The following is a 19,038-nucleotide window of genomic DNA, read 5'->3' as shown; positions in this document are numbered from 1 at the left end:
TTTTCTACTTGAGTGCAGCAGAGAATTTTACACAATATACCTGCACTGTTTGCGATTTCTCCATATGATTTCCATATGAAATTGAAAGTTTGGCTAAAAGGATTGTTTCCATATGGAGGTAGACTGATTCATGAACATCATTAACTTGGGAGGTTATGTCATTGTTTACTCATAAAAGCATGGTTAGCTAGTATCTGGAAAGGCCTCCCAGTCCCTTGAGAGTAAAGTAAAAGCCAGAAAGTGGCACAGAAAAAAATGTATCTGCAAGTTTGAGCATTGGCAGTACTTGAGGCTCTGCGATGTAGAGCCAAACGTTTTTGCGCAATTGTGGAAGTTTTATTGAATTTTGCCGTTTCAATACAGCTTTTCTAATGCGATACTTCAAAATGTGCATACAAATACATAAGGGAATGAAAACACGGCTCGTGATGCAATTTCAGAAATTAAAATGTTTTTACTGTCAAGAGGATGGAATATTTGGTCATCCAGATGATCAGAAGAGTCTTTGAGGATTTTGGAAATATCTTTAGAGCAGCAGCAGCTGATACTGATACCCTTCTGGGTTGTTCAAAGATCACCAGCTAGCCTTTTTTTTTTTTATTACATGAGAGGCTCAAACTGGGACAAGCCAGGAGCATGCTAGCGCTAGTTAGTCAATTAAATGTTGGAAGATCATACATATACATCTATATCAACCGCATTTTCATTTTTTACATGACCTACGGTCACCATTGTATCAATAGATATGGGGCTGTTTTCTTTCTCCACATTGTATCGCAGGCACACGGCAATGTCAAATGGAGGCGTCTCACTTTCAATACGCACAGACAAAACCAAACCAACCCATATTATAGGCCTACCTGTACACAGTTGAAAGCCACAGCCTTACTACTGTTACAGTGACTCACCATGTGCTCTGGCTCATTCACATTCCAGGAGACTTAACAATGTTTACGTCTATCCCGAGGATATGTAAAGCGGAGGGGAGCCTCCTGCCAGGAAAGGCAATAAAGATTAGCTGGAATTGGAGAGGATTGAGTGGAAAATGTCAGGTTTGATGTAGCCTTTCAAAGACAAAAGGTTGTGTATTCATGCTACTGTAGTCACCGAGCCGGCACAGCTCGGTGACTACAGTAGCGGCATTCAGTTCCCATTGAAAAAAATAAGTAAGTATGTTTGTTATGTAATAACAATTTTGAGTTACGTACATAAGTTAAGTATGTCATGTATGTTAAGTATGGAACATACTTATTATATTCCCACAATCAGGCCCCCACATATTCTACACTGGCAGTGGTATCCTGGAGTCTTTGAAACCAGCTCAGTTTCACACTAAAGTAAACTATTAGTTTAGTAATTATCTCAGCGCTTGCTGCGTGCTCTCCTCAGACCCAAGCATTACTCTCAGTCCACATGCTCAGCAGTTTCAGGAAACCATGACAATGGCCTTGTTGTGTAATAAGATTCTTGCTGTCTAATGCTTTTGAGTGCACCTTATGCACTGAGAGGGATTTTTGTAAAGATGGTACCTCTTCAAGACTTCTTTTTTCTTTTCTTTTGTACGTGACACTGTAGTGATTCAATCAGAAATGTGTCCGTTCACTCAGCAGGGATGTTCACTGACACAGGGGATTGGACCTGAGTCATCTAGCTGAAGGAAGGCCATCTTGTGTTGCTGTTAAGCCTTAAGAAATGGGATCAGAGCAAATGATGAAATGTGAAAAATTGCTTAATTTAAAGAAATACGATAATTCATGAATCCCTCTTAACATGGAGGTTGTTCTTTTTCAACCGGCCCTTTCCAGGGAAATAAAATCTACAGCTGTTGAAAGGAAAAATGAACAACAAAAAAGCTGTGTCGTTAGTTGCCAAACCGGTCCTAGCTAACTCTCTATTTTCCAGATCAATTTGCATTATTTTAACTGCTGTTTGGCTCCTGGGAGAAGATAATCCCAGTGTAACAATGGTGTTATCTCATGCAAAAGAGGTACTGAGCTTTTCAAACAAACAGAGGGAGGTCAGAGTTTGTCTGAGACACAGCTGTCGCTGTCGGCCTACTGGTGACCATGGGGGAGTGAGAAAGACGTGTACGCTGCCTGACTGCTGTTATCACTGGCAGACACACATGTGTGCTGTGTGTGTGCTGTGCATGTGTGTGTGCGTGTGTGCATGTGTGTGTGTGTGTGTGTGTGTGTGTCTGTCTATGTGCCTGATGCATTTGTACAGACTGAGTGCATCTGTCTGTGTAAATTTATATTCAGAAGTCTGCAGCTTACACCACCTGCATATTCATGCTGATAGATAGGGGAGATATATTTCCTATGTGTGTGTGTGTGTGTGTGTGTGTGTGTGTGTGTGTGTGTGTGTGTGTGTGTGTGTGTGTGTGTGTGTGTGCGCGGGGGGGGGTTCTCCTGGTTGAATGAGAAGATATGTGTGTCATAAATACATACGTTCCCTGGTTTGCTGACATCATGTTTTCCTAACTGCTGACAACTAAGAAAAAAACAAAGAGAACAAGGGTTTCTAAGGTATCTCTCGTACCTGCTGTGATTACAGTCTCACCAACAGCAGGAGAAATGCATGCAAATCCACACCCACTTTAGTTAGTTTAATGAGATGCTTTGTATGCTTCACATGGCTATTTTATTTCACTCTTTTATGGTATTTTCCAGCTGAACACATATGCATGCAAGCTCTAACTGGATAGGTTCAGGCTTGTCTCTTTAACCTGTTTAGGGAATTAAGCCATCATTTTTATTTTTGCAAACATTTTTTTAATTAGATTTCTGCCTCTGAGTACTCAGCTTAAATGCATGTTGCTTAAAAGTTATAAGTGAGTTGATTACTGACTGCTTTATGAGCTTTCAGTCAGGGTTTTATGAAGTTTTCAGAGACCAAGGTGACACTTCTGCTCTTATCACCAACTTCCTGCTCTAATTGCTGAGAGAGGCTGAGCCAGCACTGTCTCTGCCGGCGGCTCTGGCAACAAGTGCTGCGGTGTGTGTGTAGAGAGAAAGTTAGAGGGAGGTGGTCTAGGACTAAAGCCAGCAAGCACAGAGAGCCAAGTCTACAGTCTACAGTCTATACACACACACACACACACACACAGCCCAGGGCTGCTCTTGAGGCACCTTTTTGGAGGGCATGTTGAAATGGAGAATATGTTGGCAAACAGTTGCTTATTGACACATCCAGCAGACACGGTCCAAGATTAGGATTTCTTTTGGAGTGGCAACCAGGATGTATGTCCAGTATTAGCTCTAGTTTTAGCTCTGTTTTGGTCCCCACCAACTCCTGAGAAAAATACCTGTCCCTTATGCAGCTCAATGCTCCGCTAGCAGACCATGCTGTCTTCTGAAAACAGCTGCCTGCTGCAGCTTAAAACAAACATCATGAGAGTGTTGAAAGTGAACCAAAACAGTAAAGCTGCCATAAAACCAAAACAAAGAGCTGAAAAGACTAAAACAGTGCGTAGAGTCGAGGGGAACTGTGTTGGGTGATGCTTCTCTGTGAGTTCATCACTACAAGTGACCCCTTTTATGTGCTACACATAGTAGGGATTGTAATGATTAACCGTTAACTGACATTATAGAATTTTGACCGATTAATACTATCAGTTAAACGGTTAAAAACAATATATATATATTTTTTAAGTTATTAAAAACATTTTTGCTAATAAAAAAAAAGGCTTTACAATATATTTAACTGCTAGGTAACTTGTTAGTGCTAACTCTGCACTAACAAGTTGCGTTTTAAGCTCCCCTGAAAAAAATTTCACTGCATCTATGAATCACAGAGATGGCGAATGATGCCCCTGTACGCTGGGGCAGCTTTGTCTCCAAGACATGTTTGCATAACTGAAAGTCCAATATGTACCCACACACATACACATGGAGAGAAATGGGCAAAACTAGCTGAACTACATTCTCAAAAAGACATCATCTTCAGTTTTTTCTTTCCATTTGGGTCATTTACATAGAACATAAAAAACAAAGTTCATGTACTACTGAACAGATGGCTAAGTATTCCTGGATTTTTATATTCTACACTGCACAGCCTGCTAATGGCTAATAACATCACATATAATGGTTTAATAATGCTGAATGGTAAGAATAAAGATCTGAAGTATAGGATTATTCATTTCATGTGCCCCATAAACCTTTACTGCAGAATAAGGAAACAATTTAACAAAAACACTCAGTAGTATCCATACTTCATCAGATATCCACACAAATGCACAAACAATTTGGCTTTGATTCTGACACACAGCTTGAATAAAGCACAATAAAGCAATCCTACACCTATCTATCTCCCGCCTCCACAGTCGGGAGAAAACAATAACAGCGAGTGTGTGAACAATCTGCTCTCCGTTCTCTGTGCTGATGAGCTGTTTCTCTGTCTGTCGGAGCCCACTGACGCCAGATGTCCCAGAATAATGGGCCTCTCTTTGTGTACCTGTTATCTCGCTCCACTTTAAATAACGATGGGATCTGAGGGGCTGCTGCAGCCACATCTCATCAGGTGATCCTGATCACAGATACGACGCTGATGTGGCTTGATAAGAGTGGCAGCTGTAGAGTCCCTGTATTCTAAGTAATGAACATACTGAAGATAATTACGGCTTTTACACAGCAGTTAACAACAGGTGTGTGCTGTGCTGTCTGAAAATGTTTCTAAAACAGAGTGAACTAAATATAAAAATAAAACCAGCACAAATCACACCAATAACTGGTTTTTGCAGAGGTTGGCATGGCAACCAATCAAGCACATGGAAAGCAATGCATCAGCAGTGGTTTAGTGCATATCTGACCATCACATTGCTTGGCTGAAATCATACAAACAATATTTTAAAAAATGTCATACAATTGTGGAGTTATGGAGCATGCTAACTCAATGTGCTAAAGCCTGTATGTTTCATGGAGCATGCTACTGTTTGAGTCCATTCAGTGGATCACATGCTGCATGATGCTGTGCATGTCTAATGAATGAGGCTAAGCACACCACATATGTTTCATGCATCATACTAACATATTAGCAATGTGTAGTACATCATGCATTGCCTTTAATCAAAGCAAAGTGGGCAACAACCTGAGCTTCACTGTATGTTGAATATAGGTTTGGCAGAAACACAGAAGTTAGCCACTAGCTGGTGATTTAGTGGAGCATTTAGTAGCTAGAGAGACACTTTTTTCAGAGAAGTTGGTGAAGACCAAAACAGAGCTCAATATATTTTATTCACATTCACCAGGTGTCCTGAAATCAAAATTAATGCTAATGTTGCTCTGTGTAAATAGACATTGTATTCAAACTAATTTGCCATAAGTCCCAAATTGTTTTATAATGTAGCCTTAGAACAACATGAAATACTTTATGAAAGAACTGTAAACTGCCACAAAACACAACAGAGGCAGAATTTTTTAAATATGGCCTACTTCCTTTTTTATTATGAAGCAAGATGAGGCGCTATATAAATACTGTGAAAGTATCAAAGCGCTCAATCCACAGAGAAATGCACACCGCCTGTATTCAGAAACTGTGCCTTTAAACGAGCCATCAGGACTTCCGTACGGTTGTGATGTCACAACTATATATAGGTAGTATGTGTCGCTACAGTGCCATTACAGTCATTCCCTTGCTGCAATGACCGCGCAGAGACCCTGGCTGCATCTCATAACCCTTATTTGATAGCTCCTCGACTCCTCGGCTGAACCGGAAGTTGTTCTGTCCCTCCTCGGTGAAGGCCGTCTCAAAGCTCTTATTTCTGCCCCGAGGAACGAGCGTCGAGGAGGGATCACCGAGGAGCCATGAGCAAGGATACACAAGAGCAGCCTTCCCGGAAGCCGTGCAGCTGAATGAGTTGCTAACTCCGCCCAAACAGCTGACAAATTCATGTGATGCTGAGAAAAGAACGTCTCATCTCTCTAAAACACATTCGCTCGTTGCCTCTCTCCTCTGATGATTTCCTCGCGTCTCTCCCGTGCCTCCTCTGGGGGAGGGACTAAGACGCGAGGAAGGGACACAAGTGGAGGAGTCAAGGAGGCAAAGAGTTATGACATGCAACCTCAGAGATCGCAGATGCAAAAGACCCGGAAATGCTGACCAATCAGAGCAGGCTGGGCTTTTTTGGGAAGGGGTCTTAAAGAGACAGGCGCTAAAACGGAGCGTTTCGGACAGAGGGTGAATACAGGTATATTCAGGGAGACAGTATGAGAATTTTTTTTCTCAATTTTTTAACAATAGGCCTGTGGTGATATAGGTTTGACTCACCTGTAGCCGCAGGACTGGACTCTGTATCACCCACATGACGTCTTCTTGCAAAGCTGGTGGTGATAGCAGCTGTCTGGCTGGTGTCTGATGGCGAAAAGTTTGAAATTGTTACACTGTAAAAAATACCAAATCAATTCACCTTTTCAGGAACTCCTTGACATGAAACAACTCAACTCAATCTCCACCACTGTTCTCCTGGCTCTCCCAGATGTGTGTGCGTCAGTGGCCAGCCCCCACGTCATCTTCCTACACATGCCCTAATGCTGCGTCCATGTGGTGTCGGGATAATCGTAAAAATTAGTTCCAGACTGGGAAAATTCATGTGAATGGAAAGTCATCAAAATTGTTTGTTACAGGACTTGCCGAGTTGACGTCATACTACACAGAAAGGTGGACGGAATTAAATGTTGGGTTGCTGGTAACAAACAATTAATTGATTGCATTTTGCATCAATGTTTTGCTCACATATGATTTGTAATATGGTATTAGGGTTGTAACCGCTAGTTGCTGTCCACATAGAGTGACCTAGATTAGTTAGAAAAGTTATTTATTAGCATTAACAATATCTAATTCTATATCTAATTAGCAATATGTTAGTGGTTTTAGGAAATGTACTGGTGCAGCAACAAGTCGGTGACAAAATCATAAATATAAAGCTTTAAACTGGAAATTTAAAAGTCCCGCTTCTCGAAAGTCGCTGCGATGCTACCAGAATGCATTGCACGGCTGCTAACATAGAGCTCGATGGTGTTTTTTGCCTCCAACGGCGACTTCCAGGCAGCTAACCCTAACCTTAACCCTAAACATAACCATTGCCGCGCTGCCTGGGAGGAGACGTTGGGGGCATAAAACACTAAAACACCAAAGACCTCACGTAGACAATAATGGGAAGCTTGGAAATGACGCTTGGCAGTGGACAGGTAACGTACAGACTACTGGGCAGACAAAGGAAATCACTGTTTATCATTATATCACAGTAATCTTACCAACAAGCCTTTCAAAAATATTCCGTTTATAGATCAATAACCCTCCGAGGCACTCTTATACTGCATTGCTCATAATGTCATTCAGCCCTAATCAGATACAATGGATTCTGGGAAGGTTATTGATTACTATCCTGGGATTTATGAAAACATGAATGCAGTACTATAAAATAAACAAGGCATGACAACTTCCATGCACCGTTTGACAGGCAGCGTTGTGGCATACATACAAATGGTCTTTTTATGGGATGGACTGGCTTTATTTCCTCACCACAGAGCCAAAGATCCAGGACATACTATATCCGCATGGCATGCCGGAGCTGATCTCTCATCTGTCCTAACAGATTTGAGTCCAGTTCTGGGGGGGGGGAGTGTTTGAAGAATTAATTTTCAAGAAAACCAAAGCTACTATGTTATGTCACTGACAAGATGCCACAGGGAAGGGAAAATAAGTCAGTGAGCAGTTTATGTGTTTGTATCCACAGAAGAGAAGGACACACAGGCTTTGAGAGAGAGACTTGCCTGTCAACATGACTCCATCATGATCGTCTGCTGCGGCCCAGACTGGCCCGTTACCAAATGACGTAAACCGGCCAATGTCTGCCTTCCACGCATCCATCAATCTCAAAGATCAGCTTGATGCTGTAACAGTTTTAGATTAATTTAAGATGAAGACATAATTTATTGATCTCGCAAGAAGAAATTACATTTTTTAACTCTGTTAGTTTTTACACCCATTACACACACGCCTGAAATACACACACATGCCCAGGACCTATACAATGGACAGCTGTCAGAGTGAGGGGGCTGCCCATGACAGGCGCCCCGAGCAGTTGGGGGTTCAGTGCCTTGCTCAAGGGCACCTTGGCAGTGCCCAGGAGGTGAACTGGCCTCTCCAGCTACCAGTCCACACTCCATACTTTGGTCTGCACAGGGACTTGAACCAGCGAAGCTAAGTCCCTACAAACTGAGATACTGCTATTAGCAGTAGCAATTTAAAAAATCTATTTTTACCCCTCAAAATAGAACGGACACCCAAATATTGCAGCAGATTGTTAGTCGGCCGCAGAGCTCCGCAGCGCATCCTGTCTGAACAGCCCAATTGGTTAATACGGGCGGCGAAGGGAAGCAGGCAGCACTTCCTAGCGTTTTGGGGTGCTTCTTGCGTCTATATCCTCGACGTTCCACTTCCGGGATTGCTCTGTCGCCAACGGAAATTCCGCCGGATTTCACTCATTTAGGCCGGATATCCGTTGCCTTGGGCTTCCTTTGTGTTAGCGGTGGATTTCTGAGGACTATGGTTAACTGCTCCTCAGATCTCTGCAGGGTAAATCCAGACAGCTAGCTAGACTATCTGTCCAATCTGAGTTTTCTGTTGCACGACTAAAACTACTTTTGAACGTACACATGTTCCACCAAAACAAGTTCCTTCCCGAGGCTATTTTGCAGCGGCACCATGGCTTTTCCCGGTGCTTAGCACCGCCCAAGACGATTGTGATTGGTTTAAAGAAATGCCAACCAGAGCACGTTTTCCTCCCATCCCCGAATGCTGTGTGGATTTGCCAGACCCTCCTCCGCAGCGCCGCGGCAGAGGAAGGTCTGGCAAAGCGAGACTACTTGTACTGTATAGCAGTACAGACATATTTGCTATGTAAAGATATAGTGCAGTAATGGCGTCCTGAGCAGAGAATGATGTCACACTCCCTCTGTGTGTGTTGTAATCAAAGTTTCTCTGTTCTTGATCTTAATAGCCGGTCTGGCCGTGTATGCATGTTAGTGCACATGAGTGCCTTGCATATTGGTATCTCTGTGACGTCTGTGAGAGCTGTGTGGAAGCAATCCCAGACCACTTTTTTTTCTGGATTGCGTACAGCACCTTTAAGTACTTCCCCTTATTCATCACACACACAAACAAAAGGGGATCTATTTCAATCGGCACACATTGTAGTGTGGTCGTAGTTTGCATATGTTTAGACACACCACGGCGGTCACGTTTTGAGGAAGTTGTAAGTTTGGACCCAAATGCAGAGGAGGAGACGAGGAGTTAGCAGGGAGAGTAAAAATTATTTAATGATTCAAACTAAACTTACAGTCCACGAAAGCAGGCAGTAAATCCAAAACACGGGAAACAGGGCAAAAAAAAAGGAATACTAGGAAATAGCACCTGCAAAACAGACTGAACTTCCAGACACCAAAACACCAGACAAAGTGTGAACACAGACTTACGAGACACAGGTGACATGATGAACAGGTGAAACACATTAGGGACTAATCAGACTCAGCAGGAAACAAAGGCACATGAAACCGAACACCACAAAATAATACAGGGAGTAAAGCATGTGAACATTCACAAGGATGAATCTGGGAAAACTAAACAGAGAACACGGAACAAAAGAGCACAGGCAAAATATAACCATGGACAAGGAACGAGAGCAATGCAGCTAAACAGGAAACGGAGAACCAATCACAGGGAAACAGGAAGCAAACACTGACGTTTGTTGTTCCCCAAAATGAACGGAGTTTGAGAAGGGGAACACACAGAGAGTGGAATGTTATCATGTAAATGTACTTCTGTTGATCCAGACTACGCAGAACATGACGTAGTTGTGTTTGTTCCGTTTTCCCAAAGTCCTACAATATTACATTACATGTCATTTAGCTGACTATTTACGAACTGCCGTGAGACCAGGTTGATATATCAGAGGTCGCACGCCTCTGGAGCAACTAGGGATTAAGTGTCTTGCTCAGGGACACAATGGTTGATGTATCACAGTGGGAATCAAACCCAGAGCTCCCAAATCAAAGGCATGGGTCATATCCACTGCGCCATCACCACCCCCAACAACATTTTGGTTTGAAGATTCTCTATAACTAAACCATCTCTGGTTATACCCACTTACCACCCTAACCTGCCTCCTTACCTGGAATTTGGCACTCTTATAATTTATACTATGTCACCTCACTTCCTGCTAATTGCTATGACCACTTGTAGCTGCCGCCACTATAAACGTAAATATGCGTCCTAATTGCTGCTTGAACTAACGACCAATGGTTGGGGTTTTGGGGGGAAGGACAGTCTCCAAATGGGTGTTAATCTGCTGCTAAAAATAGTCCCCAATTATTTCTTCTTGGTAAAAACCTACAGTGCCCAGCTGTTTTAGCATATTACTGAGCTGTTTAAAAAAATATATATATATATTTGTGAGGTGGTGTCCTCAACAGGAACCAGAGGGCTTGGGGCTGAGTACCACAGACAGAGCAGGGAAGTCAAAAAGTACTGAGAGTCGGACTAACATGGAATTCATTGACTGTAAGAACATAAGAATGTTACCAGCTTTATTCTTTAAAGAACTCATACTCAAATGAAGGTACCAAAACGTAATGTTAAGAGCGGTGTGCAAGATTATTCCTTACTATAAAATAAATCATCTTTAAAAAGAAGTTCAAAAATAACCAAAAGTTGTTCTTAACTATCTTGCCACAGGTCAACAGGTCATATTGGGATGGAGTTGTGAGGATTCAGGAGCTCTGGATTAAAAGCTCTTTGGAAGTCACTTACAGTCACATGCACCTGCATATGCACCTCACAAGTTCCCAAGTCTTTCTCCTGATCAAAGAGAGAGAAGGGGGGGGGGTTGAGGAATATGTTGGCAGTCAGAAAGCATGCCACGATGGAGCTACAGAGGCTTCTTACGTAAAGTTTGAAGAACAGCTGCTGCTGGGGAGTTCAAAGAGACACACCGCTATGTTGCAGGGATGTCAACAACAAGACAACTTCATCATGTCCTCACTTATCCTTTCTTCACTTTTGTAGGTTCATTTCAACACAGAAAATATATTAAAAAATAAAAATAAAAATAAAAAATAATATATATATATATATGTATATATATATATATATATATATATATATATATATATTTTTTTTTTTTTTATTTCCAGAGCAATTTTAAACTATTTAAACACAAGTAAAGATGAATTCACCGTTAATCTATTATTATCAACTTTTTTCTTCATATATGTTAAATTGTGCACTTGCCTGTAGACAAATTGCACATTTTCTAGGTTATGTTAGTTTAATTGGAATTTATTAACTGGGAGTGTACCAATGTCAATGTATCTATCTACTTCTACTTTTACCTATATGTTGTGCAGAACTACATGTTTTTTTCCACAAAACATCTTCGAAAATTGTTTGTAAATGATTATGGCGTTAATTGAAATGTAAAATAATACGAGAAGCAGCCCAGGCCAAAACTGAATACTTGACTTGTAAAAAGAGTGAGATGTAAATAGTTTTTTCTGTAAATTACATCCTGAAACGTGCTCACATTTATTTTCGTTTTGTTTGGGTTAAAATAAGTATGTTTGCTATGTAAATTAACTTACGAATGTAAATTAAGTAGTCAACGTAAAAAAGTCGCAAAAAGTTGAACCAACATGGGTCTCCTGGGTGAAAGTCACCTGTTTTGACCCAGCCATCCACCCTGACCTCTTACCCCAACGCACATACATACATACTCAAGCATGCACATATATACATACATACAGTATACATACACACACACACTCATATACCCTCATACTCATCTCACCGCATGCATGCGTGTCCCCTTAGTACCAATATGTGCAAGTCAAGTATTCAATTTTGGCCTAGATGGCTTCTCATAAAATAGTGATAAATAGTTTAATGGTGGCTTGTGGATATCGCTGTGCAGTCAATTTGCAAATTATATGACTTTTCTCTCTTTGTGCTACTAGGTTTAAACCTTTATTATCATGAAATTGCCACATGGTCACAGTGGCAGTTGATCACCAAAACATACATGTCTATAGCATTAACATTTCTTGCTTGTGATGGTGGTGATCTTTAGCTCTCACTCTAGAGCATCTGCTAAATACATTTCCATTATGTTTCCTGATTGCACCAGTGTGACTATTGAAAAGAAAAGCAGTATTCAAGAGCTGGGGTAGCAGGTGACTCTGAGGTCCAAACTTAAATATTTAGAGAGACAAGCTGCTCCCTTACACAGCAATGGTCCTCTCCGGCAGCAGTGAACCCTTCATGTGTCAGAAAGGATGCCGTCATGTGCACTGCGTTTAATTGAATTAGCTCAGCTTTAGACAGGAGAGCACCCGGAGCCATGTGTGCTTTTGACATTACACGCTGGCAGTGTATCTGAGCGGCAACAACTGGCAGTGAAACCCAATTCTCCACACGGCTTCTACTTTTAGAACAGGAAACAGGGGGTGAAAGGTTCAGCGGTTGTTAAGCATGAAGACCGACAGAGCAGCAGCTAGTTAAACAGGTCATTTAGATGACCCCGTTGAACCGTGGGGCTCTGACACTCGTGCTGCCGAACAAGGAAAGAAACCACACAAGAGACCCCGCTGTTTTTTGTTTTTTTTAATGGAATGCATCTGTTCGAGGTATGAAAATAGATCTCACATTGAAATAAGAAATTGGACAGTGGCTAGAAAGGGCACAGCTATAACTGTGTAAGTAATGATGGCAACAGGAAGGCATGTCAGAGAAGCATCACACCAGTCACATTAGATAAAGGGCACAGCTATTACCCTGTGTGGATGATGACAACAACACGGAGGCATGTGTTGGTTTGGCTGTGATACACCGGCAAGTGGGGAAAGCAGTGGGAAACAATTCCAGAAAACAGGAAACAACATGAGCCATAGTGAAATAACAAGTTTCATGACAGAATGACAGAATGACATCCCTCCATCGTGAAAAAAACTATAGAGGAATCCGTTACCTGTTGCCCTGTGTGTCACCACCTTCACTTTCACAACAATCACATTATTTAGTCTGTTACTTTTTCTCCTGTAAAGCATGTCATGCCTTGCAGTATAGTCGCAGATTAGAGATATAGTTTTCTGAACATTTCTCAAAGGCAGAGCTGCTATGAGACAAAAATGATCTGATTGGTTGTGGTAAATGTCAGTGGGTGGGGCCTAAGAGTCTGTTGGCAACAGAGACACTATAGAGTATCTTTTTTGCCAAGTTTGAATTGCCAAGGAGCAACTCAAAGTACAAGTCAAAATACAAAAACGTTTGTGATGTTGAAAGTCAGCAATTAGCTAAGTAGCTTCAAACATATTTATTTTGTATACAAAACTTTCCAGCACTTGTCACACTTTTTTAGCCAAGGAAAATTATCAGAGAAAGGATTCTACACATGACCGCTTTCAAACCATGGTTTTCCAAGAGAGAGTGATGAAATAGAACCTTAGCAGTGCTACATTGACTCGTGATTTTACCAAACCCCCGGGAACAGCCTCTTAGCTGGGAGCTGATTCTGGCCTAGTGGCCCACATGGGACACACTGAACCAGAAATACTATTTTGTATACACAAAAGAAACGTCTTTAAAACGATGAATGCATCACAAAAACTCTGAAACTACTCTCTGTTTTATCACAATTTCAGCCTTTGGGTCCAATAAACATTAAAAACACAGGAAGAGCTGTATTGTAGTGAATTATTTTTGTGCTATTCATGTGTATGGGAGTCAGGAAGAAGTCAATCGACTCTAAGAAAGACTCTAATGTGCATTAAACATTTTTGCTGTATGTCCCCAGTGAGTGAACCTTCTGGAATGAATGGGGCATAATCTTGGAACGTGGTATCCTGCTCTAACAAAGGCCCAGAGTGGTGCAGCAATATACATCCACAGTTTTGACCCAGTTATGCCACAGTTCATGAAATATGTGGTTCAAGAAGCTTGATGACGAAGAGACTACTCACAGGACTAGTTGGCGAACTCCTGAAACTGGCAAACTAAACGCTAACAAGTTAGCCTGTCTGGAACAAGCTAGTACTAGACATAGATAGTCATAAATCTCTTGTTACTAATAGTGCAAACCATTTACCTCGGAACTCCGGAGCAGGGAATGACGTCACACCCAAGTCGACCGCGTTCCATTAAAACAAGTCTGATTTCACAGTGGGGTTTGCTCTATCCAGGTTAGCCATTGTTAGCAATACCAGTTGATAACGCATTTGGCTGTTTTTTTGTGTGCATACAAACAGCGTAACATGTCCACAGATAGAAGTTGGACAGTACTGTGCTTAAGACTTATTTAATGATACACAAATAAGACAAATGTGCTAATAAACTGTATATTACTACAGCTGTCACTGCTGTTGTATATTTACAGTCTATGCTGTTGATCCACAGAGCAGCCATGTTGGATTTCGAGCTTGGGGTACTGTGAGGTGCTCTGACTTCACTACTCTGAAATCTGTTCAGAGGGGTTGTTTCCGACTTAGAACTCGGAAATTCCAACTTCTGAGTACAAATGGAACACACCCTTTGTAGCTAGCACAGTAGCTCACTTACAGTACGCAAGCTAGTAAGCAAAGTATCCAACTTACAGTAAGCCATCTCTTTAGAACAGTAGCTAACTTACAGTAAGCAAGTTAGTTAGCACGGTAGCTACCTTACAGTAAGCAAACCATAGATATAGAACAATATCTATGAAGCAAACTATCACAGTAGCTAATGTACAGTAAGTAAGCTAGTTAGCACAGTAGCTAATTTACAGTAAGTAAGCTAGTTAGCACAGTAGCTAATTTACAGTAAGATAATTAGCTAAGTAGCCTAGCTAACAAAAAGTAACTACGCTAGTTAGCACAGCAGCTAACTTACAGTAAGCAAGCTCGTTAGCACAGTAGCTAACTTACAATAACTTTATGCAAGCTAGTTAGCACATTAGCTACATTGCAGTAAGTAAACAATTTAGAACAGTATAACCTGTTTTTCAAGAGACCTATGTGTACCATATGTCTTATACTGTCTACAGCCATTGCCTCTTTTGTGCAGCAGTTGTACTAACTCTGAAAAAGCAGGGCTAAATAAAATTAGGTGAAACACATGCAAACAAAATAGTCATGCAGGTGTCTCATCATATAGTATTTTAGTAGGCTATAGTATATTCTGAGCTGTAACACTGCACGAGAAAGAAAATGTAATGATTCTTTGGTTCAGTTGAAAAACAAGGACAATGACACAAATGTTAGCGGTAAGGAAGTGATCTGACTAACCTACAGCAACCATCCTAATTATGTAAGCTTATTCCCTATGGACTTTGTGTGTAACATGTGGTCTAGGAACCTCGGAGCAAGGATTTCTTGTTCCACTCTAGCAACAAACACACGGAACATTCATCAACAACATAGTATTATTTTTATAGAAAATATATATACATCTAATAAATAAGGGATAACCATCGCACGGTAGAGTACAGTTGTCTTCTCACATGCTTTTTGTCCATCAGTCTTTTGTTAAATAAGTCTCTGTATTGAAAAGGGGAAGCTGGTCTGTGTGGAAGAGAGGGTTCTGCTGGAGAATGGAGGTCTGTGGTGGAGCGGCAGGGGGAGATATTCATCCTCCAGCTGAGTGTCCAATTAACCTGCGGATGCAATCAATTAGACAGACTGCAGACTGGTGAGGCCTGACACAGGAGGCAACATGAACTCAATATACAGTAACAGGACCTCAGGCTGCTCATTTCATTTCAACAGTCTTGCTCGAACCATTAACGCCAATTCACACTAACATAATGGCAAAACTGTTTTCCCTCACTTTATGTGGAAGTTTTAACTGAGTATACATGTATTTCTTACATAAAAGAAACAAGCATGAGAGAGGATCACTGCTCAGCAGGGCCGTAGATAGGATTTTAGAAATACTGAGGTCATTAATCACACTTCCTCTTAAGATTTTGGTCAGAAACCAACAAATTGAGTCTATAAAATGTTTTAAAATTTTAATTTGCCATATTTTAAGTACTGCTTATGTTCCAAAGCTTTCCCTAAACTGCCAGTAATAAGGTTTTAGTGGGGAAATAGTTATACATTTAAATTATTTCTCTGTTGGCCTAAAAATATTAACATTTGAATTAACGAAGTCTAAAAAATACTGGATTCAGCCTAAAAGTACACATTACATGTTAATAATTACAAAAGTGAAATATTAACTGTATCAACATTGCTAAAATTCCCAAATTCTTGGAAGAAATACAGAAGACATGACCTCAGAGATCGATGGTAGCTACGGCCCGGCTGCTCAGGAAAGTGAAGCCCTGATCTTAAAGAGTAATAATACTCAAATATCTATCATGGCAACTGGGGTTTTTGACCAAAGTCAATCTTAAAAAAAAAAAAAAACATCGTTGGAGAATTGTGCTTCTTAAAAAAAAACCAGTAACCACCCTGTTTGGTCATGCCACACTGTCTCCCTTCAACTCAAAGCCTTTGCAGGACCCCTGTTTCCAACATTGTATCACAATGACTAATAACGTGTCCACATTGGTTCCGGATGTTTGGTCCATTGATGTTTGGCTGGGTTGAAACCTCAGTGTGACACCAAATCACCATGTGCCATAGAGAGCCATGTGCATGGAAATGTGTTGTCCAAGCAGACACAAAGCAGCTTATCTGACTGATAACACAAGTTTGAGTGAGATGAGCTGCTGTGGTGTGTAGTAGGACTATAAAGCTCCATACACTTGGGTCTGATGTGGCCTTTCCTTTTTCCGCGCAATTTGCGCGTAATTACGCTTAGAGTCACTGTGTCATATTTTAACATGTTCCAACAGTGATTCACTCATGTAAATCGAATTTGAAATGTGTTATATAAACAATTAGTCATCTTTCCTTTATTGAGTAATTACGCGACATGAGCAATTTAAATCTCTTTATCTCCGCGCGTAACGCCAGATGTTAAGGATAAGGAGAAGCCCTCCTTGTATGAAATATCAAACCTGTCTGGTAATGGATATATCCAGCATATTTTCCGGCGGAGGCCTACAGCAGAGACTCCCAAAGTTTTCTTTACGCCAAAGTAAATCCACATTTTGTACGATTTCGTCCCCTTCTGCCAGCATATTCGCTCAGGATTTGATCTGTGAGGGAGCACTGTGACCTATGACGAAAACAGAAGTCCTCATTCATAGCACAAATATCCAGGGAATCAAACAAAAACCGAAACATGGGTCCTTAATCTGCCAAGGGATCCCCAGACCTGGGGAGCCCCCCTCATTCTCGCGTTCTCTGAAGCTGTCTTACCGCTAATAATGGTGCACCAATGTCCGCGGGACTCGCCGCAGGTCACGCAACGTTTGGCGAGCTGCGGACCGTCTTCTGACCGGGCATCTGCACGACAAGCAGCTGCTGCTTCTGCCGGGTGGACTTGACGGCCAGGATCGCCTGCCGGTTCTTGTACTGGACCATCTGCAGGGTGATCTCCGCGTTCCAGCCCTCGTCCTGCGGGCACCTGAAGTCGATCTCCTTCCCTTCCAGCATGACCACCGTGAAGTAGACGTACTTGCCCTTCCGTTCCACGCAGTCCACCGTCTTCATGTTGGCGAAGTGCAGCTCCTTGACTTTGCCCGTGTCACCGCCGCCGTGCTGCGGCTGGTCGTGCTGCTTAGGCGGCAGCAGCAGCACGCCGTCCTCGGTCAGGACGCAGTGCTTCTTCTTCCAGAGCTGCAGCAGCCCGTCGCTTCGCTTCTCCAGCAGACCTTCCTTGAACACCTTCCTCCCGTTTTCCAGCATCTTCACCTGGACGCTTCCAGCTCCCTGGCTGCTTCAGTGGGCGGACGGACGGATGTCTATCCCGGAGCAGGCGAAGGCATGAGATGCGGCTCTGACTGCGGTGGTGTGAGTAGTGTTGGTTGTAGTGAGAAGGCTGCCTGTCTGGCTGCTGGTCAGTGTGTGAGGGGGTTTGGGGCGGGAGGGGTCTGCGTGCACCGCCCCCCTCAGAGACACCCAGCCTCCTGAGACACTGACGACAAGAACAGCCTACTCATAATAACGATGTTTTTTTTTTTTTTTTTTGACAGCCACTATATTATTTTGAAATTTGGATTTTGTTTTAAAAGCACATTGATAATATTGTGATATTAGGCGAATATGGCCAATACACAAAACAGCAGTTGAGATGCTAAGGCATACTGCCAGCGCAGTTTGTAGGCTACTGTATAGTTTATGAATGCATAAACACTTTCATATTTTAGCCTTTTAACATTAGGCTATACATGTTTTTAAAAAGAACTGTATACACAAAGCTATACAATCTAAAAAGTAACACTTTACAGGAATGCTCTTCATTACAATATAATAATAATCTATAGTGTTCGCTTCATTAGACTTTGTCAGAGAGCCATTTGTCTTTAAAGCAGCAGTCTGTTGTGTTAACCTGTGGAGAGTAGCGTATATGTACACGAGTACAATGTTTGAGGTACCTGTACTTCACATGAGTTTTTTCATTTTATGCTACCTACTACACTAGATTGGTGGGTCCCAGAAGGATCTCTGAAAATCTATCTGTGGGGCCCAAAATGATCAAAGGCGTAAGAAAGGAAACAAAAATCTCACATCTAGGGGTCACATGCCATAAAGGTTGGAAACCAATGCAGTAGAGGGAAATGTGGTGCAGCGGCCGCATGTGGCAGAGCGGTCGTTCACCAATCAGAAGGCCTGTGTACTGGCCCCTGCAGTCTACATGTCCAAGTGTCCTTGAGCAAGGTTCTAAAACCAGCAGCTGGCACCTTGCATTGTAGACTGTGTGAATGCTGACTTGTACTGTAAAAGCACTTTGAGTGGTCTTTAAGACTAGAAAAGTGCTATTTAAATGCAGTCAATCTAACAATACGCCATGTACCGTTGTAGATTAAACAACCCGACATTAAATAAATGATCTCAACCAGCTACAATATGCTGCGTAAGCATTGTGTTGTAATGTAATTACTTAATATACTGCTTAGAA

The 19,038-nt window shown here is 41.8% G+C and overlaps 1 protein-coding gene across 3 annotated transcripts; it reads right to left on the bottom strand.

Annotated features, from left to right (window-relative positions):
- Positions 1-15,451: 15,451 nt before the first annotated feature.
- On the bottom strand, positions 15,452-17,967 carry phlda1 (pleckstrin homology-like domain, family A, member 1). 3 transcript variants are annotated; one of them, XR_004106089.2, is made up of 2 exons: positions 17,033-17,967; positions 15,452-15,679 (listed from the first exon to the last, which is right to left on the bottom strand). XR_004106089.2 is itself a non-coding variant. In XM_035996087.1 (2 exons), the coding sequence occupies exon 1, from the start codon at positions 17,823-17,825 to the stop codon at positions 17,379-17,381; it is 447 nt and encodes a 148-aa protein (XP_035851980.1). In that variant the 5' UTR covers positions 17,826-17,967; the 3' UTR covers positions 15,452-17,193; positions 17,337-17,378. The 3 variants fall into 3 exon arrangements, 2 of the variants coding, with proteins under 2 accessions (XP_035851980.1, XP_031161985.1); XM_035996087.1 differs by having other exon boundaries at positions 15,452-17,193; positions 17,337-17,967; XM_031306125.2 differs by having other exon boundaries at positions 17,337-17,967.
- Between the last annotated feature and the right edge of the window lie 1,071 nt (positions 17,968-19,038).

This window comes from Sander lucioperca, chromosome 20 (genome assembly GCF_008315115.2).
Source record: "Sander lucioperca isolate FBNREF2018 chromosome 20, SLUC_FBN_1.2, whole genome shotgun sequence".
Lineage (NCBI taxonomy): Eukaryota > Metazoa > Chordata > Actinopteri > Perciformes > Percidae > Sander > Sander lucioperca.
The sequence above is the reverse complement of the archived record's forward strand: the minus strand, read 5'-3'. Positions and strand labels throughout refer to the sequence as shown.